Raw genomic sequence first — 26,473 nt, 5'->3', positions numbered from 1 at the left:
ATAAAAGAACTCACAACATTCTAAAAAAAAATTAATTCGACCTTCTCGCAACGTTAATGGATCCTTTAAAAAAATTCCAGGATCTGGGTCCTCATCTTTGCTAAAAAAAAAAAATCAGTTCTTCCTTGGGCCGCACCCTGTGTACAAAGTTTTGCTGAAATCCGTCTGTTATTGAGGTATATTGTTTACAGACAGACTAACAGAGGAAAATATTACCCCCCACCCAAATTCAATTGTAGAGGTAATGATGTCGATAATAAGACAACATGAAGAGTTCTGCAATCCTTTGCCTCACCTTAAAGAAAAGGAATTCAAAAGTTTCCAATTCACACACCTTTAGGATAATATTCGTGCCACTGGGATCAAAACTGGTCAACTTGGTTCCAGCTAAACAAATTAGTGTATTCCATGCCTATCTGTTTGACATTTGTTCTTTTTATAGAAGAAGTGCAAGCAGAGCTGTTAAAAGTTTTTAAAAGGCAGAATTCCTTTTAACATTTTCTACTACCAGGAACTCACTTTGTCTCACACACAGTTACCAGAGATTGTTTAGTGACTAAAAACAATTCAAGGCCAATTATATATAATGGCTAATAAAAAGCCAATCACAGAGTGTGCAACCTGAGATCTCAATAAGGAATTATTTTATTATTAATAACTCTAATATACAATTTAGTTCAGTTTTTGTCTGTCACCTGGAGTTAGGTAGTGACAGCTTTCTGCAAGATATCTTTTTTTAAAGACTGCAAAAGTGTTACTCCAAATTTGATGGAATTATTGAGCGCAAATGGTCAGTCACTTTGGTAACTCCTAGCCAAACATTTGCAGAAATGCAGGAGTATAACAATTGGTCACTTTGGCCACCCTTAGCAACAAGACTTGACTATTGTGCCCTTCAGCACCACCCAACATTCAGCAAACAGCAACCCGTTATTAAAGAGGCAGTTCGGAATGCATTTACTGTTGCCAACTTACTCCAAGTTCCCTATTTTAGCTGTACATTGGGGAGGGCTGATCTTCACTAAGAGTGGCTCAACAGGTGCATTGGCAAGAAACTTAGAATCAAAGTTGTATGCCTGCCTTGATCAAAATAGAGGGAAGAAAATAAACAGAAAAGAAATCATTACTAAGAGAATGGGAGCGTCATGACTACAAAGATTAGAGGCTCAAGAATATGGTCCAGCACCACCTTCAAGGTAATAAGGAATAGGCACATGTCTTTGCCAAGATCACGGTCAACCCCATCCTGAGGACAAATACCATAAGAAACACTTACATTTCAGGGTCCAGTGTATCATTCTTCTTCTTTGAGAACTGTTCCTTAGAAATAGTCCTAAAAGAAATGAGAGCCTATAGTTATAGTAGGAAGCAAAACATAGCAATCAGGTGTAGAAACATTTTATGTGATCGCATGTTAAACATTAAAAGGTCAGGTTGTCAAGTAATTTACAAAAACATACCTAGTTGTGTGACACAGTAGAACCCACAATGAGAGATACTCATCAAGCTATGTAAACTGAACAATTTCTTCTACTGTCAAATTCATGTAACACATGAATTTGATTTGTATAGGGCTGAACATTTAAATTGATGTTTTCTGCAAATTCTGGAACACCCTCATCCCACCCCCAAGATAAACATACAATATTAAACTCAAATTCTGTTTCTTGTTTTATAGAATTCAATTTTTCTTGGTATTGTGGTGATGCTTTCTGCAATTCCATCTAAACCAATGGTCTAGGCTTCAGGGAACTGTTAAATATAGAATTTATTTTACTGGCAAATGAAAGTCTACACAATGTACACTCTTTACAGATTAAAAATTAAATTTCTAAATCCCCAGAATAAAGTCCAAGAGCACACTCACGTTTGAGGCTGTGAAGGGTCATCACCCAGAGAGACAGTTTCTCCCTGGATCTCGTTGAAACATTTCTCACAGAAGTGATACCTGTTTAAAAAGTGGACAGACATATTTGGGTAAAATTTTTACATCTACAGCCAAGTGAATAGAAGTCAAAAACCAGCCAGGGCAAGAGGATCATGGTAAAAAGGTTGTTTTTTTTTGTTGAAAATGGGTATTTTTTTCTTAAAAGCACTACAATAACTCAATGAAAGGGGAGCTTGAGAAGACAGTAGAAAGCACAGATTAGCCTTCAAATTTTACTGAATGAGTTTTAAAAATTAGCAAATGACTAAATGAGACAGCCATATAATTATAGACAGATTATCCAGTACAGAAATGTCCATTATATAGTATAAAACAATCTAATTAACAATTAAAAGACATAACTGATGTATGTTTGGTCAAGAAGGCATTTTGACCCATTTGATCTTATCAGTCCAGAACATTAACCTTTAAACGTTCAACTAAACAATTAGACAGGGCCACTGTTTAATGTTTCATCTAAAGGAGAGCATCTCTTGATATTGCAGCACTAAACCAGTAATACGCTTGTGTCAGCCTAGATTGTCTGCTCAAATCAATTGGGGGTTTGGATACACAGTCTTTTATGGAAAGCTTACTTTCAGTTATCCAGTGATCTGTTTTTTTTTGGATAGGTGGAGCATGAATAAACCCGGGTGCCAAATATGCATTCACGCAGTCCACACATAATAAATACAGTTAAACGCCAATTCTGCTTGATAAACAAACAACACAAAGCTGCTCCATTAATTCATATGGGCCTATGTTGAAAATCCCTCAATTGGCTATCCGATGTGCATCAGATTACCCGAGCCTCCTCTCAACGAAGGTAGGCAGAGAGAACAAAATTCATCATTGCCTCCAACAGCCTTCAGTCGACTGAGGAAAAGAACATTTAAGGACCAGGATCTCAAACCCTGGTTTAATAGGCAGCAGTGACCCTTGCGCTCCTATATTCTTCAAAGACATGGACGACCTACAGCAGGCACCTCATAGCACTGAAGTACCACCAACAGTGCATTCGCAAAATGCTTCAAATCCGGTGGCAAGAAATGTGGTTCAACAGCAGCATCTTCTCTCAACCCAAATTGGCCAGCATTGAGATGCTAATCACTCAAAACCAGCTCTGCTAGGCGGGACACATTGTTTGTATGCCTAACATCAGACTCCCAAAGCAACTGTTCTACTTGGAACTTGATTGTGGGGCACCCCCAGGGAGGACAGCAGAAACACTTTAGCAATGCTTTCAAAGCATCCATGAAGAGGTCATGGGAGTCCTTAGCTTGTGACCGATCAAATGGAGAAGGCTTATTCAAGAAGGCACCTTCAGAGACATGCAGAAGTGAAGTCAATGCATTGGAGGGAGCACACAAACCCCCAAATTAACCCAACTACCCAACCTTTTAATCACATGTGGCAAAGTCTGCAAAACGCGCATTGGACTTATCAGCCATTTCAGGACCCATCAAACCAGAGGAGAAGAAAGATATCCTCGATTCTCAGGAACTGCCCAAAAAGAAGATACTATCTGAGATGACCTGTCTTGTCTAGGGATTTAATTTTTACTGCTACAATACCGAATTGCTTCATCTTTGAGTAACTTTCCCAACTACATTTAGATGAAGTAGCTAAAACTTTTGCTGGCATCACAATAGATCATAAAATACTCAAAAGGAAACAAGCTCATGAAGTTCATTTCCTCACACTCAAGACAAACAGAACTTATATAAGGTCACTATAGAATCTGTAGCAACTTGTTATAACTCTAGTTATGCGTTTCCCCACAAGAGATGACATTCTTTCTGTATCCACTCTTTCAAAACCTTTCTTAATACAGGTACACAAACATTACCCAGAAAACAGAATATGCTTGTGACGATTTGAAATGTAGTGTAAGCTCCAATAACCAGACAAGCTCTTCATAAATCTATTAAACTAGGCTGTTAACAAGATTTGGTATAACTATGCACATCAAATTCAAGTTACTTATTTAAAATACTGAGGTACTGTTCCAGGAATTGATCCCAAAGCCACCATCTTACCTGTTTTGATAACTGTAATAGGTAGCATCCCGAGGGATTGTACATAACTGCTTTCCATAGCAACAGAGGGTCTGCGGAGAAAATTCCAGCTACAAAGAACGAAAGAAAAACATTATAACTCCTGCAACACTTTGAAACAGCTAAGAAAGAGGCTGTTCCTTTTTGCTGTTCCAATACTGAACTTTAAAACCCACAATTTTCTTTTCAACAGTTGTACTTTTTAAAAACATAGATTGTCAGCAGGTGTCAAATACAAAGACAGCTCCATACTACAGATTATGGCAGCAACAGCAGGATTTATATAGAGCCTTTAACACAGAAAAGCAGAGGTATTGTAAATACAAAGTCAAAAGACTAAGCAGTTAGGGGTTTGAAGATGTAGTCAGCAGCTACTTGGGAAAGGATTTATTTCTAAGGGTGACTGTAGAAGGAAATAGGGTTGAAATAGATTTGGGAGATATAGGTTGAGAGGCATACAAGTGGTCAGAGTCTCTGGGGAGTAGGGAGAGCACAGGGGTGGAAAGGTGGGGTGTGTTTGGGGGAAAATGACCATATGGTTTTGATTGTTTATGCAAAGAACTTGAAGACACTAGAATGCAACTGCTTAGTTCCTTTGACATCCTCAGGTGTCTGTTTAATTCCTCAGAGTAGTGTCCTAGGCCCAACCATCTTCAGCTGTTTCATCAATGACCTTCCCACCATCATAAGTTCAGAAGTTCGCTGATGATTGCACAATGTTCAGCACCAACTGCAATTCCTCAGGTACTGAATCAGTCTATGTCCATATACAACAAAAGCGAGACAATATTCAGGCTTGGGCTGAAGAGTGGAAAGTAACACTCGCACCACACAAATGTTAGGCAATGGCCATCACCAGGAGGAGAAAATATCTAAGCATCTTCCTATGACATTCAGTGTCATTACCATCACTGAATCCCCCATCAACAACATCCTGGGGGTTATCATTGACCAGAAACTGAATGGGACCAGCCATATAAATACTGAAGCTACAAGAGCAGGTCAGAGGCTGGGAATTCTGTGGAGAGTGACTCACCTCCTGACTCCCCAAAGCCTGTACAGCATCTACAAGGCACAAGTCAGGAGTGTGATGGAATACACTCCACTTGCCTGGATGAGTGTAGCTCCAACAACACTCAAGAAGCTCGACAGCATCCAGGACAAGGCAGCCCACTTGATTGGCACCCTGTCCACCACTGACGCACAGTGGCACAATGTTTACCATCTATACGATGCACTGCAACAACTCATCAAGGCTCCTTCCATAGCACCTTCCAAACCCACGACCTCTAACACCCAGAAGGACAGGGGCAGCAGATATATGGGAGCACCACCACCTGCAAGTTCCCCTCCAAGCCACACACTATCCTGACCCGAAACCATATCGCTGTTCCTTCACTGTCGCTGGGTCAAAATCCTGAAACTCCTTTCCTAACAGCACTGTTCCGACAACACATGGGCTGCAACAGTTCAAAACAGTGGTTCACCAGCTTCTTCTCAAGGGCAATAAATGCTGGCCTAGCCAGTGGCGCCCAAATCCCATGAATAATAAAAAAAAATTATTTGTCAAAGTACTACAGTCAAACATTTGATAATTTATCAGTCAACGTCAACCAACTAAAAATTACCTGTCCACTTCAGCTAATAGCAAGTAGGTTGCCTGCTGAGAGCAATGGTCAATGAACTATTTATGCTGCATTTAACATTATTTTTCAGGATGTGGAGGACAACAAATTGAAGAGAACAATAATGATATGATTGAGTTGGGAGGAAAACAGAAGTTGGCAACGACATACCATAATTTAAGAATACTGGTATATTATTTGCACTTTAATGTTTTTACTTTAGTGGGGAAATACCAAATGATCCTTGGCTGTGGACTTCATTAATGGGCCTCTGGAAAGGTCAGCAATTATTGCCCATCCCCAAATCCTAAGAAAATGGTGGTGTGCGGCTATTTTAAACCACTGCAGTCTGTGTGGTGAAAGTATTCTCACAGTGTTGTTAAGTACGGAGTACTCGGATTTTGACCCAGCGACGATAAATGAATGGCAATATTTTTCCAAGTCAGAAATGTGTGTAACTTGGAGGGGAGTGGTAATGTTCATATGCCTGCTGTCCTCGTCTTTCTAGGTGATGAGGTCACAGATTTGGGAAGTGCACCCCAGAGAAGATTGGCGGATTGCTGTAGCGCATCTTGGAGATGGTAAAGGGAATGAGTGTTTAAGGTGTTGGATGGGGTGCCAATCAAGCAGGCTGCTTTTTCCTGGATGGTGTCGAGCTTCCTGAGTGTTGTTGGAACTGCACTTATCCAGGCAAGTGAAAAGTATTCCATCACACTCCTGGGTTGTACCTTGTAGATTGTGGACAGGCTTTGGGGCATCAAGAGGCAAGTTACCCTTGGCAGAATTCCCAGCCTCCCACCTGCGCTTGCAGCCACAGTATTAACGTGACTGGTGCCATTACATATACTAAGGCATATCTGGATCGTGTAAGGTTATCTGAGGAATGCTTCTGCTTTGTTGAAGGACTGTGATTTGAATAGCACAAGATTCACTTTGTTGTGAAGTTTCTCAAAGTATTTTTGGGAAAATTAACAAGCGCAATTATAGAAACCTATAGAAGTTCTTCTGTTTTGTGGCTTAAGAGATTTTTAAGAATTAGTGGGTTAGTGTGTCTTGTGTAATGAAATGCATTCCAATTACTGATCTAGAGTTATGTATGTTTTTTGATGATCAATCGGAATGCGTGAAATCTATTAATGGAATACTACAAAAAATGGGAGAAAATTTAATTTGGGATGGTACCGGGGCTTAGCAGGTTAAAATACACAAACTAAGTTAGCTGATCTCATCCAGAAGGGAGAGAGAGACTCTACAATTGATCTCTGTGCCCAGAATTAGAGGGGGAAAAATTGGCCATGGAAAATCTGCTGATTTGTATTCAGCAACCTCACTGGAAGTGTAATTGTGTAACTGTCGGGTGTGAATAGGGTCTCATTCAGCTCTAATACTGCCACTTTCCCCCACCCCCGCAGTTGAATACCCTGCTGACATTTTGTCCGGTTCTGAAACACATAATGGCTACTGGGGCTAGTGCCCTTAAAACTCTCTGGGACGGGAGGGAAAGCAAACAAGATAAATAGAAAACAAGGAAACTGCTTAAAAGGAAAACTGTCAGTCACCTTTCTACCACAGCAATAGCCCAGATTTTGCATGACAGGGTCAATCTCCAGCTCAAAGACCTCTGCCAGCTTCGTACAGTACTTATACACTCGTGATGTCTTGCGGTTGTACAGCCAGGCATTGTTGAACATCAACCAAATATCATCAACATACTGCCATGGCTCTTGGTACTGGCCAGTATCCAGCTTGCGCTTGATTGTAGACAAGTCCATTGGTGTCTTTACAATGTCAAAGTAGTCCTTCAGGGGAGAAGAAAATAAAGCTTCAGTTTTCTAGCAAGTCATTTAAATTGTTATGACAGGTGATCATTATTGTTAAAAATGCTTTCTAAAAGCTGAATAGGTCATAGCAATCCACCTCAGCAGAAGCATCTGAAAGGGATTAGTCTACATCCAAAAAGGGGGAAAATGTAAATACTGGATATCTGAAATAGAAACAGAAATGGAAGGAAATGCACAGCAGGTCAGTCTGTATCTGCAAAGAGAAAGGCCAGTTGTGACATCCTTGTTTCATGTCCTTTAACATAACTAAAGGCTGAAAAGTAACTAGGCATCTTAAGTGTTCTCTTTACAGTTGCTGATTGACCTGCTGTGCATTAGTGTTTTCAGCTTTTATGTTATCCTATACAGGTTAACGCAAAGTTTGATAACGTGCATTGAGGAACTCAATTTACTGAAATGTAAACCTTTGTGCACACTTTTAAAATAATTACTATTAGTAAGTCCACAGGTTTGCAATTTCAATGAAAATGGAGAATATTACAAAACGTTACACTTAAAAATCCCAGAATTTCAGGCATTAAAAACAGAATTGGACTTATTCAGTCATAATAAACCAAATCCATATGACAGGATGGTCCAACAGCTTTACATCTTCCAGGAGGACAGATAAAATAGTGAAACAGTAAACATCATGTTTATAAAACAGTAATCTGACTTTAAGTGCCCAATATTAAGTAACAAAGGGACTGAGAACTTCCTATAACTGAATTTGTTTTTCCTTTTGTCAATACAATAAAAGAGGGTATAAAATCTTTTAACAGGAAAATCACCATGATTCTTCATATATATACTTTCACAAAACGTTTAGTACATGCCTGACCTTATTGCAGCTGATTTAACTAAGCTGGGAGGTGTAATGAATTATTATTACAAAATAGGTTGAAAAATAGTATGCATAATACTCAAAAAATCCACACACCGTACTTACAGGAATACCCAGCTGCTGAGGATCCACAGGTTGCCGGAAAGGAAGTGACTCAGGGTCCTGACGGTAAAGTGCTTCCAGTGTCGGCATTAGTGCCTGCCGCAATTCTTCTGGCTTGAAAACTAAGCAAATAGAACGAAGAAAAAAAATCCTTACACCAAAGATAACGTAGAGAGGCCTATGCCATAAAATTCAATGTTCAAGCACAAATAAATTTGTGGGAATGTTAGTATTTTGATACTTCCATTGGTTTCTCCCCCACATGTAAGCAACTGGTACAACCTTCAAAATTAAATTTTCCATAATACGACCTTATCAACATTAAAATTCAACCGTAAGCTCACTTAAGAAATTCCTTCTGCAGTGGCTGAGGAAAGCTGTTGCGTGTTAGGAACACAGGAGTAGGTCATTTAACCCCTTGAGCCTGCCCCGCCATTCAACTAGATCATGTCTGATCTTCTACCTCAACACCATCTTCCCACACTATCCCCGTATCCCTTGATGGCATTGGTATCTAGAAATCTATCGAGCTCTGCTTTGAACATAGTCAATGACTGGGCATCCACAGCGCTCTGGGGTAGAGAATTCCAAAGATTCACTACCCTCTGAATGAAGAAGTTCCTTCTCATCTCAATCCTAAATGGTCTGCCCCTTATTCTAAGACTGTGCCCTCTAGACCCACCCCCTCACCCCCACAAACCAGGGCAAATATCTTCTCTGTATCCACCCTCTCAAACGCTAAGAATTTTGTACATTTCAATGAGATCACATCTTATTCTTCTAAACTCTAGAGCATACAGGCCCAGATTCCTCGATGTCTCCTCATAGGCCAGTCCTAACATCCAAGATTTGTCTCGTGAACCTTCCACTACGGCCTGTATATAGACCCTTGGGTAAGGGATCCAAAACTGCACACAATAACCTAGGTTTGGTCTCACTTCTATACAACTGCAGCGAGACTTGCTTACTTCCATACTCAAATCGCCTTGCAATAAAAGCTAACATACCATTAGTCTCCCTAATTGCTTGTTGCACCTGCAGAATAGCTTTCAGTGACTTATGAACAAGAACTCACAGGTCCCTTTGGACATCAACACTTCCCAATCTCTCCCCATTTAAGAAATACTTTACATTTCTGTTTTTCCTACCACAATGGATACCTTGACATTTTCCACATTATATTCCATCTACCATGTTCTTGCCCACTCACTTAGCCTGTCTAAATCCCCTTGAAGCCTCTTTGCATCTTCATTTTACATTCCCACCTAGTTTTATGTCATCAGCAAACTTGGAAATATTATATTTGGTCTCCACATCCATATCATTGATATAGATTGTGAATAGCTGGGGCCCAAGCACTGACCCTTGTGGTACCCCACCAGTCACAGCCCAACAACCCGAGAATGATCCATTTATCCCTACTTCTGTCCGTTAACCAATCCTCAATTCTTGCCAGTATATTACCCGCATCCCAGGTGCTCTAATTTTGCTCATTAATTTTGTGTGGCACCTTATCAAAAGCCTTCTGAAAATCCAAATCAACAACATCCACTAGTTCTCCCCTATCTATCCTGCTAGTAACATCCTCAAAAAAGCTCCAACAGGTTTGTCAAACATGATTTCCCTTTCATAAATCCATGTTGATTCTGCCCCATCTTACCATTATTTTCTAAATGCCCAGTTATCACATCCTTCATAATAGATTCTAGCATTTTCCCCACTACTGATGTCAGACTAACAGGTCTATAAGACCCCTGTTTTCTCTCTCCCTCCTTTCTTAAATAGTGGGGTTACATTTGTTACCTTTCAATATGCAGGCACCATTCCAGAGTCTATAGGTTTTTGAAAGATCATTACCAATGCATCCATTTTCTCTACAGCCACCTCTTTCAATGTTCTGGATGTACATCATCAGGTCCAGGGAATTTACTAACTTTCAATCCCAATAATTTTTCCAGCATTACTATTTTTACTAATTTCTTTCAGGTTCTCAATCTCACTAGTCCCTTGGCTCCCCAATGTTTCAGGGAGATTTTTTCATTCCTGCCTTCCTGAAGACAAACACAAAGTATTTATTTCTTTGCCATTTCCTTATTACCCATTATAAATTCTCCATTCTCTGCCTGTAATAGGCCCACATTTGTCTTTACTAACCTATTCCTTTTTATATACCTATAGAAGCTCTTTACAGCCCCAGTCTCTTCTCTGAAGTCTCGCTCTTTATAGCCCACTTTCCTCGCTGAAGTCTTGCTCTTTAGAGCCCCCTCTCTCTCACAACTATCCACCTAGTATTGCAACCAACAACTCCACTTCTCACACTCACACACGCTACCCACCCACCCCAGAAAAGCGTGAATGTTCATCAGGGCTCAGATTCAAACTACTAAATGAGAAACAAACTAATAAAAGGCAAATTTAGGACTGATATTAGAAAGTTTCTCACACCAAGTGATCAACATCTTCACTGGATTTATGGGAGTGTAGTGAAGATGAAGACTCCAGATGTAGGGGATGCCGTGTGGAGGTTGCAGCACCTTTCTGGAGCTAAGATGGCCTTCCTCATCTGTATGTACCTTGTTTAGGCATAGACCAGCATTTAATTAGCACCTGGTGCTCCCCCAAATGAAAAAGGCAGATGTACATACTCTTCTTACGTGACTGTCCACTCGCAGGGGATGATTGAGTCGCCAAGCTTGTACTATCTTCTTCCTCTTTTGCTTCACATTTCACCTCTGGTTTCTTCTCATCAGCCTCCATTGGCTCCTGTTTACACTCCTCTGCTGCGGGTTCTTCTTTTATCTACAAGTAATATACAAAAGAAAGGAGTTTTACTTTCTTTCCATTCATATAAGCACAGCACAGGTGTTACAGTGCTGGGAATCAACACCCCTCCCTCCTGTCCGCGCACTAGGGACTAGGCAACATTCATCAGTGCATAGCTCTCTCAATTACTCCAAGAATGCACCTTAACCTTAATCTCCAAGAAAATATAATCAAGGACAGATTTATAATGTGATAACTGGTCATCTGAACCATATACCTAGCCCTGTGAAATAGATTGCTCACTGAATTACCAAATGAAAGTTAAATATGAATCATAAAGGAAAATGTTCAAACATACTATGCTAACCTGTCTCTAACTTTACAAAATGTTAAAACTGGATAGCATATTCTTCTTCCACTCTCAAGTAAGCAATGCCCATTGATAAACAAATAAATAGCAAGCTGAAAAAAAATCTAGACGTTGAACATTTGTGAAATATTTAAAATTAAGAAATTTATGCCATGACACAAATGTTTCTACCTCTGATAAATTAAAAGAACTTGCAACTTGTAAATTACAATATAGTGATGCTTCTGTAAAATAAACCAAACATATTTTCAATGCAGAGCAAATGGAAGTTGAACAATAATGCCAGATAAGGAAAAAGCAAAATGGTGACCTACAGTTCAGAACAGGCTTTTAGTACAACATATTTTGTTGCTTCTGTGACCATTATAAAATAAGCATAAGGCGGCAAATAAGGTTGATTAGGGAGCCTGTCCAAACCACCTTTTTAGGTTGGCGAGGGCTGTATTAGAGAGGGTCAGAAGGCAATGCCAACTGCATTTTATAAGTCCTCACCAAAAGGAAAAACAATGCAAGCTACCAGCAATCTAGCTACCCACCCATCCATTACTGGAATCTGTTATGTAGATTGAGATGCGAGGGGAACAGAAGATCCGGCCAATATCATGCTCAAAGTGTGACATAAGTAACTAAGCTTTCAGTTTTGCGCATTCTCCTAATATTCAGTTCCATTCAAAGATAGATTTTTGTTAACATTACATGGAAAATTTGATCTGAAAATTATCTTTCAGTAATGACATTTGAAAAAGGTGTAGTTTCACAAAGGATTCTCTGACAGCTGCAGGCTTCTTCAAACTATGGATTAGTTATGCAAATACAACATCTTATTGTTTATAAACTTATTACTTTGGAGTTATTTAGACACGAATTTATCTTTTAATATAAAACTGAAAATTAGGTGTTTTTGTACAATTAACACACTAATCATGGCACAGTACTATACTAAATAAACAAGTACCACATCACAACCTGCTGCTTGTTGTTTCTTGCATCTCATTATGCCTACAATAAGAAGAAACTCTTTGCAAATACACAATTTGTGATTTAAATAAAAAACAAGGGTAGCATTGCATAACAGCACAAGATCAATTTGCCATGGCAAAACAGCAAGTGGATGGGCAACAAATGCTGGCCTTACCAGCAACACTCACACTCCAGGAATGAATAATAAAAAAAGGGTCCCAGGGAGTTTCTACACGGGCAAAAAAAAACCCAAAGGAATGCCTGGTATTAGGAGTGTTCTTGATTGAACTTTGGAGTTCTGGAAGCACAAGGCCTACTTTCTGTCACACCTATAGTTGGTGAATGGTTCAGGATCAGCTGGAAATTGGAATGGGCAAGAAAGATTTGGGAACCAAGTGGTTCTTACCATCACTGTAAAGAAGACACATGTAGTTCAATGAATTAAGGAATAAATGTCACTTCTTACCTCCTGTTTTATTTCCTGCTTTGGTTCTATAGTTTCTGGCTCAGCTTCGTCCTCTTCTTGCTTTTCCTCCATCTTCATGTCAGACACTGGTGCCTCAGGGGCCGGCTGCTGAGAATTTGTGTCTGTGCTGCTAACCGACGCTGGGGTCGACACTCGGCCATCTGCACTTACCGCAGATTGTGAAAGCTAAAGCAAACCAAATAAGGTCAATCAAGTCAAGAAATAAAAATACAACAGAATCGCATCAGGTCTAAAAGCACAGCAGAGTAGTGCACACGTTGCGTGCTTAAGTCATATTTATTAAAATCACCCCGTTTTCTTGTAGATGATAAGAAACCAGAAGATAGTGACGAGGATAGTTATAGGCTTCAGGATGGCACACAGGATGGTGAAGCATGTAGAAGCCTGGCGAATGAAGCTTAATGCGCTTTGGGAGGGCTAATATGGATGAACACAGACTTTGAAAAAAGTGTGGATGAGCAGAGAGGCCTTGGTGTTCACACCCTGCTACCTAAGCATTTGTGTGTAAGTTGATAAGGTACATAAAGAAGCATATGGGATACTTAGGCTTAGAAATGGAGAAACAAAATGTAAAAGGAGATCATTCTAGAACTTTATAAATCACTGGCTAAACCAATGACAATTCTGGTTATTAGATTTTAGGAAAGACGCAAAGGCCTTAAGAAAGGGTACAGAGGAGTTTTATCAGGATATTATCAGGGATGAGGGACTTCAGTTATGAAAGTAGGTTGGAAAAGTTAGGATTGTTTTTCCTGGAACAGAAAAGGATTTGATAGAGAAAAACTATTCCCTCTGGCGAGTGGGCCAATAATTGAAGGTCATAGATTCAAAAATCACTGGCAAAAGATCTAATGGCAAAAACAGGAGAATTTTTTTCACTTTGAGTTGTCTGGGTTGCTTTACCTGAAAAGATAGTGGGAGCTACTTTCTATGAATAATTTTTAAAAAACAGGCCAGATATGGAACGAGGATGAGGAACTTGCAGGGTCACGGACAAAAGGCAGAGAAGTGGCACTTAACATAGTTACTCTTTCAAAGAACCAGCACAGATACAATGCAGAGGATGGCCTCCTTCTGTGCTAGAAATTCCTATGACACACTAAAAGTACTTCCTGACTGTAAAACATTTACAACAGGTTGAATTCTGTTATAAAGCTATCCTACAAAAGGTACCAAAAATGCTAACGGAATATTGGCCTTTATTTCATCAGAGCAGAATAAAAAAAAGTGAGGAAGTTATGCTGCACAGGTATACAGTGTTGGTAAGACCCCATCTGAACCTCAAGATACTATAGTACAAACATACGAAATAGGAACAGAAGTAGGCCATTCGGCCCCTCAAGTCTGCTCTGCCATTTGATAAGATCATGGCTGACGTGTTTGTGTTTCGAATTCCACATTCCTATCTACCCTTGATAACCTTTGATTCCCTTGCCTAACAAGCATCTACATTTACCTCTGCCTTAAAAATATTCAATAAGCCCACCTCCATGTCCTCTGAGGCAGAGTTTCAAAGTTGCACAATCCGCAGAGAAAAAATTTCTTATCTCTGTCCTAAAAGGGCAACTGCTAATTTTAAAAGTGTTCCCTTGTTCTGGGTTCACCCACAAGAAGAATCATCCTCTCCACGTCCACCTCGTCAATACCTTTCAGAATCTTATATACTTTAATCAAGTCACCCCTCTCAACTCCAGTGGAAACAAGCCCAGTCCATTCTTTTTTATTTTAAAAAATTTATTCAAGGGATGTGGGCTTCGCTGGCTAGGCCAGCATTTATTGCCCATCCCTAATTGCCCTAGATAAGGTGGTGTTGAGCTGTCTTCTTGAACCGCTGCAGTCCATGTGGTGTAGGTACACCCACAGTGCTGTTAGGGAGGGAGTGCCAGGATTTTGACCCAGCGACAGTGAAGGAAACGCGATCTATTTCCAAGTCAGGATGGCAAGTGACCAGATGGTGATGTTCCCATGTCTCCGTTGCTTTCGTCCTTCTAGATGGTAGTGGTCGTGGGTTTGGAAGGTGCTGTTTAAGGAGCCTTAGTGTGTTTCTGCAGTGCATCTTGTAGATGGTACCTACTGCTGCCACCATGTGTTGGTGGTAGGGGCAGTGAAGGTTTGTGGATGGAGTGCCAATCAAGCGGGCTGCTATGTCCTGGATGGTATCAAGTTTCTTCAGTGTTGTTGGAGCTGCACTCATCCAGGCAAGTGGAGAGTATTCCAACACACTCCTGGCTTGTGCCTTGTAGATTATGGACAGGCTTTGGGGAGTCAGGAAATGAGTTACTCACTGCAAGATTCCTAGCCTCTGACTTGCTCTTGTAGCCACAGTATTTATATGGCTAGTCCAGTTGTTTCTGGTCAATGGTAACCTCAAGGATGTTGATAGTGGGGGGTTCAGTGATGGTAATGCCATTGAATGTCAAAGGTCAATGGTTAGATTGTCTCTTGTTGGAGGTGGTCATTGCCTGGCGAATGTTACTTGCCACTTGTCAGCCCAAACCTGGATGATGTCCAGGCCTGGCTGCATTTGCACATGGACCGCTTCAGTATCTGAGGAGTTGTGAATGGTGAACAATGTGCAATCATTAGTGAACATTGCATCTCTGACCTTATGATGGAAGGAAGGTCATTGATGAAGCAGCTGAAGATGATTGGGCCAAGGACACTACTCTGAAGAAGTCCTGCAGTGGTGTCCTGGAGCTGAGATGATTGACCTCCAACAACCATCTTCCTTTGTGCCATGCATGACTCCAATCAGCAGAGAGGTTTCCCCAATTCCCATCAACTCCAGTTTTGCTAGGGCTCCTTGATGCCACACTCGGTCAAGTGCAGCCTTGATGTCAAGGGCAGTCACTCTCACCCCACCTCTTGAGTTCAGTTCTTTTATCCATGTTTAAACCAAGGCTGTAATGAGGTCAGGAGCTGAGTGGCCCTGGTGGTACCCAAACTGAGCGTGAGTGAGCAGGTTATTGCTAAGCAATATTGATAGCACTGCTGATGACGCCTTCCATCACTTTACTCATGATTGAGAGGAGACTGATGGGGCGGTAATTGGTCAGGTTGGATTTGTCCTGCTTTTTATGTACAGGACATGCCTGGGCAATTTTCCACATTGCTGGGTAGCTGCCAGTGTTATAGCTGTACTGAAACAGTTTGGCTAGGTGCACAGCAAGTTCTGGAGCACAAATCTTCAGTACTATTGCCGGAATGTTTTCAGGGCCCATCGCTTTTGCCGTATCCAGTGCCTTCAGCCATTTCTTGATATCACGTGGAGCAAACCAAATTGGCTGAAGACTGGCATCTGTGATGCTGGGGACCTCTGGAGATGGATCATCCACTCGGCATTTCTGGATGAAGATTGTAGCAAATGCTTCAGCCTTATCTTTTGCATTGATGTGCTGGGCTCCCCCATCATTGAGGATGGGGATATTTGTGGAGCCTCCTCCTCCAATGAATTGTTCAATTGTCCACCACCATGCATAACTGGATGTGGCAGGACTGCAGAGCTTAGGTCTGATCCATTGGTTGTGGAATTGTTTAGCTCTGTCTCGCGCTTGCTGCTTATGCTGTTTGGCATGCAAGTAGTCCTGTGTTATAGCTTCACCAGGTTGACACCTCATTTTCAGGTATGTCTGGTGCTGCTCCTAGCATGCCCTTCTGCACTCTTCATTGAACCAGGGCTGATCCCCTGGTGGTAATGGTAGAGTGGGGAATATGCTGGGCAATGAGGTTACAGATTGTGGTCGAGTACAATTCTGCTGCTGCTGATGGCCCACAGCACCTTGTGGCTGCCCAGTCTCGAGTTGCTAGATCTGTTCAAAATCCATCCCATTTAGCACAGTGGTAGTGCCACACAAAACAATGGAGGGTATTCTCATTGTGAAGAGGAGATTTCGTCTCCACAAGAACTGTGAAATGGTCGTCGCTACTGATACTGTCATGGACAGATGTACCTGTGGCAGGCTGTTTGGTGAAGACGATGTTTTTCCCTCCTGTTGGTTCCCTCACCATCTGCCGCAGACCCAGTTTAGCAGCTAAGTCCTTTAAAGCTCAACCAGCTCGGTCAGTGATGGTGCTACCAAGCCACTCCTGGTGATGGATGATGAAGTCTCCCACCCAGAGTACATTCTGTGCACTTGCCACCCTCAGTGCTTCCTCCAAGTGATGTTCAACATGGAGGAGTATTGATTCATCAACTGTGGATGAACGGTACATGGTAATCAGCAGGAAGCTTCCTTGCCCACGTTTGACCTGGTGCCATGAAACTTCATGGGGTCCGGAGTCGATGTTGAGGATTCCCAGGGCAACTCCCTCCTGACTGTATATCACTGTGCCGCCACCTCTGCTGGGTCTGTCCAGCCAGTGGGACAGGACATACCCAGGGTTGGTGATGGTGTGTCTGGGACATTGTCTGTAAGGTATGATTCCATGAGTATGACTGTGTCAGGCTGCTGCTTGACTAGTCTGTGAGACAGCTCTCCCAATTTTGGCACAAGCCCCCAGATGTTAGTGAAGAGGACTTTGCAGGGTCAATAGGGCTGAGTTTGCTGTTGTCATTTCTGATGCCTAGGTCAATGCTGGGTGGTCCATCCGGTTTCATTCCTTTGAGACTTTTTAGCGGTTTGATACAACTGAGTAGCTTGCTGCGCCATTTCAGAGGGTGTTCAAGAGTCTAACCTTGGAGGGGGTACAGTGAGGATTCAGGCACTAAAGGGCTCAATATGAGGGCTGGTTGCATAAACTTGGTTTGATCTATTCAAGGCCTTCAAAACAATAAAGGGTTTTTAAAGGGTAGATTGAGAAATTATTTCCTCTGGTAAGGGAATCCAGAACAAGATGGCATAATCTTAAAATTACAGCTAGCCCATTTGAGTGAAATTAGGAATCACTTTTTCCAACAAACAGTATGGAAATCTGGAACTCTCCTCCACAAGGCTGTGGATGCTGAGCGAATTGAAATTTTCAAGCCTGTGATTGATCAGCCTTCTGTTGGGAACCAAATGACATCGAGCAAAGGTGGGTAAAAGGAGCTGAGGCAACAAGCAGCCACGATCAAACAAAATGGCACAGCACGATCAGGCAGAATGGCCTTCTGCTATGTAGAAAGCTGGCTCTTTTTAACATGCACACCAGAACAAGGTTCCACAGTGGCCTTAATTCTAAAATTGCTGAAAATTATAGTTTTGCAATGCATTTCTAAAAATTACAGGGTTGTAGTTTGCAGCTGAATACTTGAATGAATTAATAGAATGCATGCCGTATTCTAAAATGATCTCATAACTTGTTTTCTACAGCGAGTGTACAAAACTTAGCCAGAATAGTTAGAATTTCTGCATTGCAAGTGATTTTACTCAAAGTTAGGCAATTTACAAAGCAGTTCACCAAACAAAACAAAATACAAATGCCTCAGGGCGCTGTATAGGCTGGTAATTAATTCCTTGGACTATGCTAGTGCTGTTTTTCAACTGGATGCTGTTCTTTTTGGGGAGGCGGAGTGGAGGAGTCATCATTTATAGTTACATGCTTTGCCCATCCTTGAATTAATGTCTCGCCAATGTCATTTGCTATGTCAAGATTCATGCGAATAAATTGCCCTATCACCACCTTGGGGCATACACTACCAGTGTTTAAAGTCAGGTATGAACATTGGCTAAAACAGGGGTTTTACTCAAATTTGAAAAGGGGCGTGTTGCAAATTCATAGGAACACTTAGCTGACATGCTCAACAGAAATTATTGTGGAAAATGCTGAATTCTAAGAACAGTAATAGGGCAGTTTGTAATTCAGCATTTCACTGCACTGAGTAGCAGGATGTAGGCAAAAATTTCTCATGCAACATCTCCTTGATCACATCTTGAATTACCAAGGCAGTTACCTTCACTAAAATATTACAGCAAAAATCACCCTGCGTTTTCACACTCCCCACCCCTTCAAGCTAAAGGATATCAGTGCTGGAGAATAGAAAGGCCTAATAGGTACGTAGCATCAAAAATACACTCTAGCTTAGACATAGTTAAGCGCACTGCAAAGTGCTTCCCTTCAACAACCTGCCTCGCATCCGACTTCAGAAAAGCATACCCCACCATATTAGTGTAACATAACCATTACCCATACAGGCTGATCCTTCTGCCCTCTCTTCAGTCAGATTGCCAATTAATGTCAAGGTGGTGAAGCTTTGCGCTGTGGAGCCACTAAGAATGGAGTTGAAACTGTGCAAAATCTTAGTCAATGTATTAGATCTTAAAGAATTATTAGATCCGGCATTTTGAAGGGGAAATATCAGATTGACTGAAACCCAGTCTAGACAAACAAAGTCTCAAAGGTTAAAAAAACCAAGCGCTAACTCAGGGTGCTACCCCTTCCCCCAACCTGTGCACGTCTTATTTGCCCAGTCAGCCCAAGGCCGCTGGCCTGTCAACACTTTCAAGAGATTGGATGCTATTGAGCACTGAGGTAAATTAACTCAAAATTGGAAGAGAAATCAAGAAAAATACGCTTAACTTGTAAGATTTTAACAATGTTATTCAATTCGTTCAAAGATGCCTGTGTTCATAATTAAAAACACTTTTCAATATACTCACTGGAGTACTAGGATGTTGAGGCTGTATCGGTGCAGTTGGTGTAGGGGTTGTTGGGGTTGTATTTTGCTGCTGTGTTGATGGGGGCGGCGGTGGTGGTTGCTGCTGATCCCGCTCTCGCTGCTGCTGCTTCTGTCCAGCTGTCACCTGGGGCTGTGGGGGCACTGGAAGAGGAGGAGGAAGCTGCTGCATTTGTGGTGGTGTCTGGACTTGAGAAGAAGGGGGTAGCATTGTTTGGGGCTGCGAGTTAGGTGATGGCGTCTGTTGCCGCTGTTGAGGGGGAATGCTAGGTGGTGTCTGATGAGGGGTGGGTGTGAGGCTTCTTGGCCCAGGGGATGGGGAATTCTGATGAAGCGAAGGCTGAGAAAGAGGTGGTGGGCAGTTGAACTGGGCACTCTGGGCTCCTGACTGCATGGAAGGGGAACTGTTTACAGGTAATGAGGAGTTTTGAGCCTAACAAGAGAAACATAGTAAATAGGACCATTAATCCAAAGTACTCCTTTTTAAAAACAGCTGAATTAAATATACAAGAGAGCTATAAATGTTACTGTAACATGCAATTGCATAACAGCATTCAGTTTTGAGGATTGCTAAAAGCAGTATAAATTACTCAAGCTGAGACAAATTTATAGTCAGCGTAACAAATAATGTAAATTCAAGTACAAGATCAATGTCCGCTGACAGAAAAAAGGCACGGCTTTTGGAAAAGCTACATTTACTTTACTTCATAAGTGAAACTGCATGCACTAGACAGAAAACATGGCACAAGGGACATGTAACAAAAGATATAAGGATGATCTAAAAATAAACAAACTATCAATTAGCTTTGTAAGAACACCCTTTTTTGACAGATTGTACTTTTTTAAAAATTGAAAGATTTGTAAAATTCTTAAGCTTTTGTGGCTGGTCCATCTATAGTCTTTCCTATGTCTCTGCCATTTTATCAGGGCTATCAGGTATATGATCCAACCACTGTACCATGGTGAACTAATGATGGGATCCATTCATTTTATTTTCTTCAGTTCTTTTGTTGAACTTTGCTCTCAAAGGATAGGCTGTCAATGAAATAACAATCTCTCATGCACCTGAGTGGTACACCAGGCAGGGTATGCATCCTCCCAACCTCCTGTAATCCATAGATGAAAAATATATTTATTTTAAAGTAGTTGTTAAGTCATAAAATGATGGTTTGAGTTTTACTGACTAGTGCCTGCTTGGTAAAAGCAAACCTGATGGCTGTAGAGAACACTAGGCACAATATTAAGCTCAATATCATTGCTAAGACAATTGCCTTGATTTCTGCCTGGCAAGTTTACAGAACCATTGCAGACATTTAACCAGCACTCATACTATCCTGGTATGAGTAATTTAATGGAATTTATCCAACAGCTCTTTCCATTATTTAAAACCTGAATCCCATCAGTCACATGGTCTCAAATGTTGTCAATACAACCTGCAATATCTAAGATTCATTCATAAAATTAAAAATTAGCCCAGCCTGACACAAAGGAGTTAGAAGAAAGACAAGTACCGGAGACATGACTGGCTGGTTGCTGGCCTGTGTCATGATGGTGCTGCCAGTGTTCATTCCAGGAGAGGATACGGGAAACTGATTCGGAGATAGGAATTGATTCTGGGCAGGATGCTGCGCAGCCATAGGCTGTGCCATTCGGGAAGCTGTTAATCCCATCTGTGTACAAAGAGAACACGTTGTAAGAAAGCGCACCACAGAATTGTCACTATTTCTGAAAGCCATTTGGATACTTCTATAGATTTAGAAATGCTGTGAAACAATGCTGATAATAAAGAATAGTACAGTGAAGCTCTCTGCTGATGCTATTCAATGCCAGGGTATTGCCGAGCAGCAGATCCACCATGCTCAGACATTGATATCATCCACACGGGGACCATTCTGCTTCACCATGCTTGCCAGCATTCAGTTTCAAAATTGGATTGGCAAAAGCCAGACAGTAGATCATGCCTTTGCCCTCTTTACTGGGCTTAGATGCAGTATGTGCAGAACCAAAAATGGGGGCATGAGAAACTGTTTCAATTAAAAAGTTTTCCAACTCTCAAAAGAAGCATTAGGTTAGCAACAAGTCAACTCCCTGCCATTATAGTCACCGAATAAAAGAATTAAATAAACATGGTTGCTTTTTTTCTTAACTTGCAATTAATTTCCATGGACAGTTTTTAATTGAGGCCAACAACGAAGGCAGCTTCAAGTTCCAATTGTACTTTGTACATATGAGTAACGAACAGTCAGTGTCAAGGCTTGTTTCCACAAAAGATTCAAACAAAACATCGTGACATAAAAGAGAGAAACTGTCAGGATGTCATGGGTGCCACCATTCCACTGAATCACTATTTAAAATTATAATCTAGATCCTATCCAGGCATAGTTCCTTAGCATTGCAGAAACCCGAACCTCAGTCAAAAGCTAGGTCTGTGTAAAACTAGTTCAATCTAGCTAAGAATGGATTAGAAACATAATCCTCAAATACCAAATAATTATCTGGTCCTTAGTTTTTGCCATTTGGAAGCAATACAATACTCATAATGTATGTACAGTACATAATTATTTCTGACAAAACCAGGTTGCTTATGACATTGCTTCAATTGAAATGCTTTATTGAGAGTTGTGTTAACTGAGAAAGCATTAATCGTACCTGGTTCATAGGTCCTGTTTGGGTCATCTGTCCAGGATGCGCTAGTGGAGGGTTTAAGCGTTGCCCCAAACCAGTTATCTGCATGTTGCCCATCTGTGAAAATTGGTTCATTCCTGGAATGAGCAGAGTTGGGGGAAAGAAGATCATTTAGCATAAGGTATCAAAACTTTGGCATAAGCTTTTCAAACCATCTAAAACCAATGAAAATGGACAGCCTCTTTTACTAGTAGCCACTGAGACGTTTACTTTCCGATTGTGGTTTCAAAATTGACATGGTGTCATTCATACCCCAATTTTCTGCATAGATGCATAAATCCTATACAGCATTAGCTTATAGTGGCTGCACCAAGAAGTAGAATTTTACACATTTTAATATTCATTAATGCAATAAAAACAAAATGCCTGCATAAAAATACACTTCAAACATTGAGACAGTATGCTGTTTAATACTGAGTTCATAATTTCAAATTTCTCCTATCGCCATCACTATCCAATAACCATCAGAGCACTATATAGCCTAAATTACTCAAGTTTGAAAGCATGAGATCTATATTACTGAGTGCTTTTTCTAGCAACTCATAAATCTGAATCATAAATCTGTTCATTTGCGTCTAGCACCAGCAAATGACCATGATAACTGCCAGATTCTCAAGACGACTTAACTAATATTCTTCAAAAAGAGCCTGCCACCCCTACTTGGCCTGGCCAATATGTGACTCCAGTCCCATGCTACGTGGTTCCCTCAGGCAATAAATATATCCCAAGAATAAATATAAAAGTGCACATTACACTTCACTGAAATTCTCATGACAACGCTGATATGTAATACACTAACATGTCCATATAGTAGATTTACTGCGATAGTGGCCGATTTGCCCACTAGATCAGCATGTCAGAAAGCAGTGAATTCATGATGTGTATCTTTTGTGCTCTGATTCATGATATGCATTGCATTTGACAATCACCAGTAATTAGCCAACAAAATAACTGCTCAGGATCTCCTTCCTCACACAGATTAGATGGTTATTTTGTGCCATCCATTGCTCTGAACCCCAAAACTGAAGTCCACAGTTCAGATGCTCAAAAATGTTCTGGTCAGAGTGTAAAGGATCAGTGCTAACAGTCACCTTCATGACTCTTTATAGTTAACCAGATTAAGGGCAACTAATGCACCATTAGTAATATCAATATCCATTCATATACTAGCCTGTGCAGATTAATGGTGTTGCAAATCAGGCGACTGTCTTTCAACTACAGAAATGAGAACTGCAGCTGAAGTCATGATTACCACCAAACTTCACTGATCACCGTACGATTAATATGTTATTGGAGAGAGGCTGTTGGTTAGAAAATGGTTTACAATTGATATAAGCAATGATCAGTATAACTGGATTATAACATATACTTATGTATGAGAAATACGTTTTGAAAGTTGGATTTTACCACTTGGGGTCTGCATCCGGTTCATGATCTGGCTTGGCACATTTGGCCGCATAAGCGTCGGGTCAGAAAGCGGGCCATCTGAAATGCAACAAGGCCAGGTTTAAACAAAATGCTTAAACAAAAGTACTTAACAAAACCAGGCAATTTCCCTCACCAACAAAGAATAGGGTTAGTGGAATCATAAAAGCAAATAATCTATTAATCCTTTCTTTCCCAATTTTCACCTTTACGGTTTAATAATTCTGAATATGGTGCTACAATAGCTCTCCGAACACAAAGGAGTATTCCCCAGACTGCACTAGCTTGCATTTCAACCTTATTTTTCATAACAATGTAACGACAGAAGATGAAAGATGGACTGTACAAAGGTACAAAGTGTACAAGCAGCAATTTTAAAATGTTTTCAGGTTATCTACTGCAGAAAAAATGGAATATTTTCCAATACTGAAGGCTGGCTTCTCCTTCCATTGATAGGCTACATGCCGAACAGGATGACTGCCTGTCTGTTTAACTCCAATTAGTGAGTATCTATGTGGAGGGAACAAATGTGATGGTTCACTCTAAGTGCCTCCAGTCTGGTCTCAGGAATAGGTCATTCGGCCCTTCGAGCCTGCTCCATCATTCAATATGATCATGGCTGATTCTCTATCTCAACGCCATATACTCATGCTCTCTCCCCATTTCCCTTGATGCCTTTAGAGTCCAGAAATCTATTTCCTTCTTAAATATATTCAGTGACTTGGCCTCCACAGCCCTCTGTGGTAGAGAATTCCACAGGTTCACCATGCTTTGAGTGAAGAAGTTTCTCCTCATCTCAGTCCTAAATGGTCTACCCCACATCCTGAGATTGTAACCCCTTGTTCTAGACAACCCCCTACCCACCCCCTACCCCCCCACCCACCCCCCACCAGCCAGAGGAAACATCATCCCTCCATCCAGACTGCCAGAATTTTATACTTTTCAATGAGATCCCCTCTTATTCTTCTAAACTCCAGTAAATACAGGCCTAGTCAGCCCAGTCTCTCCTCATACTGTCATCCCAGGGATCAATTTGGTGAACCTTCGCTACACTCCCTCTATGGCAAGTATATCCTTTCTTAGGTAAGGAAGCCAAAACTGTACACAATACTCCAGGTGTGGTCTCACCAAGGCCCTGTACAGCTACAGTAAGACATCCTTGCACCTGAACTCAAGTCCTCTTGCAATGTAGGCCAACATACCATTTGCTGCCTTAACTGCTTGCTGCAACTGCATGCTTGCTTTCAGTGATTGGTGTACAAGGACACCCAAGTCGCTTTGGACATCAACATTTCCCAATCTGTTACTATTTAAATAATACTCTGCCATTCTGTTTTTCCTACAAATTGCATAACTTCACACTTATCCACGTTATACTGCACCTGCCATGTATTTGCCCACTCACTCAACTTGTCTAAATCGTCTTGAAGCCCCTTAACATCCTCCTCACCACTCACATTCCCTGCTGTGTCATCAGCAAACTTGGAAATATTACATTTGGTTCCTCATCCAAATCATTGATATATATATTGTGAATAGCTGGGGCCCAAGCACTGATCCTTGTGGTACCTCACTAGTCACTGCCTGACATTCCAAAAGAGACCCATTTATTCCTACTGTTTCCTGTCTGATAACTCATTCTCAATTCATGCCAATGTATTACCCCCAATCCCATGTGCTTTAATTTTGCATACTAACCTCTTATGTGGGACTTTATCAAAAGCTTTGTGAAAGTTCAAATACACCACATCCACTGGGTCTCCCTCATCTATTCTACTAGTTACATCCTCAAAAAACTCCAGTAGGTTTGTCAACCATGACTGCCTTTCATAAATCCATGTTGACTTTGTCTAATCCCATTGATATTGTCTAAGTGTCCTGTTATCACACCCTTTAGAGATTCTAGCATTTTCCCTACCACTGGTGTTAGGCTAGCCGGTCTGTAATTCCCAGTCTTTACCCTCCCTCCTTTTTTAAATAGTGGGGTTACATTTGCCACCCTCCAATCTGCTAGGATTGTTCCAGCATCTACAGGATTTTGAAAGATGACAACCAACGCATCCACTATTTCCATGGTCACCTCCTTTAGTACCTTGGGATGTGGATTATTGGGCCCTGGGGGTTTATCGGCTTTCAGTTCCATTAATTTCTCTAGCACTGTTTTTTTAGTTATACTAATTTCCTTCAATTCCTTCTTCTTACTAGGCCCTCGATTCCCTAGCATTTCTGGGAAGTTATTTGTGTCTTCCTCCGTGAAGAGGGAACTAAAGTAGTTGTTTAATTGCTCTGCCATTTCCTTGTTCTCTATTATAAATTCTACCGTTTTGGTCTGTAAGGGACCTACCTTTGTCTTCACCAATCTTTTTCTTCTTACATACTTTTACAGTCTTCTTATGTTCCTTGCAAGTTTACTTTCATACCCTATTTTTCCCCTCTTAATCAATCTCTTGGTCGTCCTATGCTGAATTCTAAACTGCTCCCAATCCTCAAGTTTGCTACTTTTTCTAGCTGCTCTTTCTGGATCTAACACTATCCCTAATTTCTTTTGTTAGCCATGGTTGTGCCACTTTTCCTGTTGTGTTTTTGCACCAGAAAGGAATATATAACTTGCAATGCATACACTTGTTCCCTAAGTTTTAGCCATTGCCTATCCACTATCTTTCTTAGCCAACTCACCTTCATAGTTTCCTTTGTTTAGATTTAGGACCCTAGTTTCAGATTGGACTACTTCACTTTCCAAACTGAGGAAGAATTCTATCATGTTATGTTCCTTAAAGGACACCACACAAGATGGTTATCAATTAATCCCTCCT

The 26,473-nt window shown here is 41.0% G+C and overlaps 1 protein-coding gene across 4 annotated transcripts in view; it reads right to left on the bottom strand.

Annotated features, from left to right (window-relative positions):
* The window catches only part of LOC144669551 (histone acetyltransferase p300-like), a 116,636-nt gene that overhangs the window by 30,776 nt on the left and 59,387 nt on the right, over nt 1-26,473 (bottom strand). For 2 of the 4 annotated variants that reach the window (XM_078532030.1, XM_078532033.1), the window contains 11 exons: nt 23,643-23,720; nt 22,200-22,312; nt 21,062-21,220; nt 19,534-19,983; nt 12,935-13,120; nt 11,021-11,174; nt 8,370-8,497; nt 7,169-7,408; nt 3,967-4,055; nt 1,868-1,948; nt 1,277-1,333 (listed from right to left, as the gene is read on the bottom strand). In XM_078532030.1, the coding sequence (XP_078388156.1) occupies nt 1,277-1,333; nt 1,868-1,948; nt 3,967-4,055; nt 7,169-7,408; nt 8,370-8,497; nt 11,021-11,174; nt 12,935-13,120; nt 19,534-19,983; nt 21,062-21,220; nt 22,200-22,312; nt 23,643-23,720 (1,735 nt within the window). The remainder of the gene's footprint in view (nt 1-1,276; nt 1,334-1,867; nt 1,949-3,966; nt 4,056-7,168; nt 7,409-8,369; nt 8,498-11,020; nt 11,175-12,934; nt 13,121-19,533; nt 19,984-21,061; nt 21,221-22,199; nt 22,313-23,642; nt 23,721-26,473) is intronic. The other 2 variants (XM_078532031.1, XM_078532032.1) reach the window with 1 other exon arrangement.

Source organism: Cetorhinus maximus, chromosome 29 (genome assembly GCF_964194155.1).
Source record: "Cetorhinus maximus chromosome 29, sCetMax3.hap1.1, whole genome shotgun sequence".
Lineage (NCBI taxonomy): Eukaryota > Metazoa > Chordata > Chondrichthyes > Lamniformes > Cetorhinidae > Cetorhinus > Cetorhinus maximus.
The sequence above is the reverse complement of the archived record's forward strand: the minus strand, read 5'-3'. Positions and strand labels throughout refer to the sequence as shown.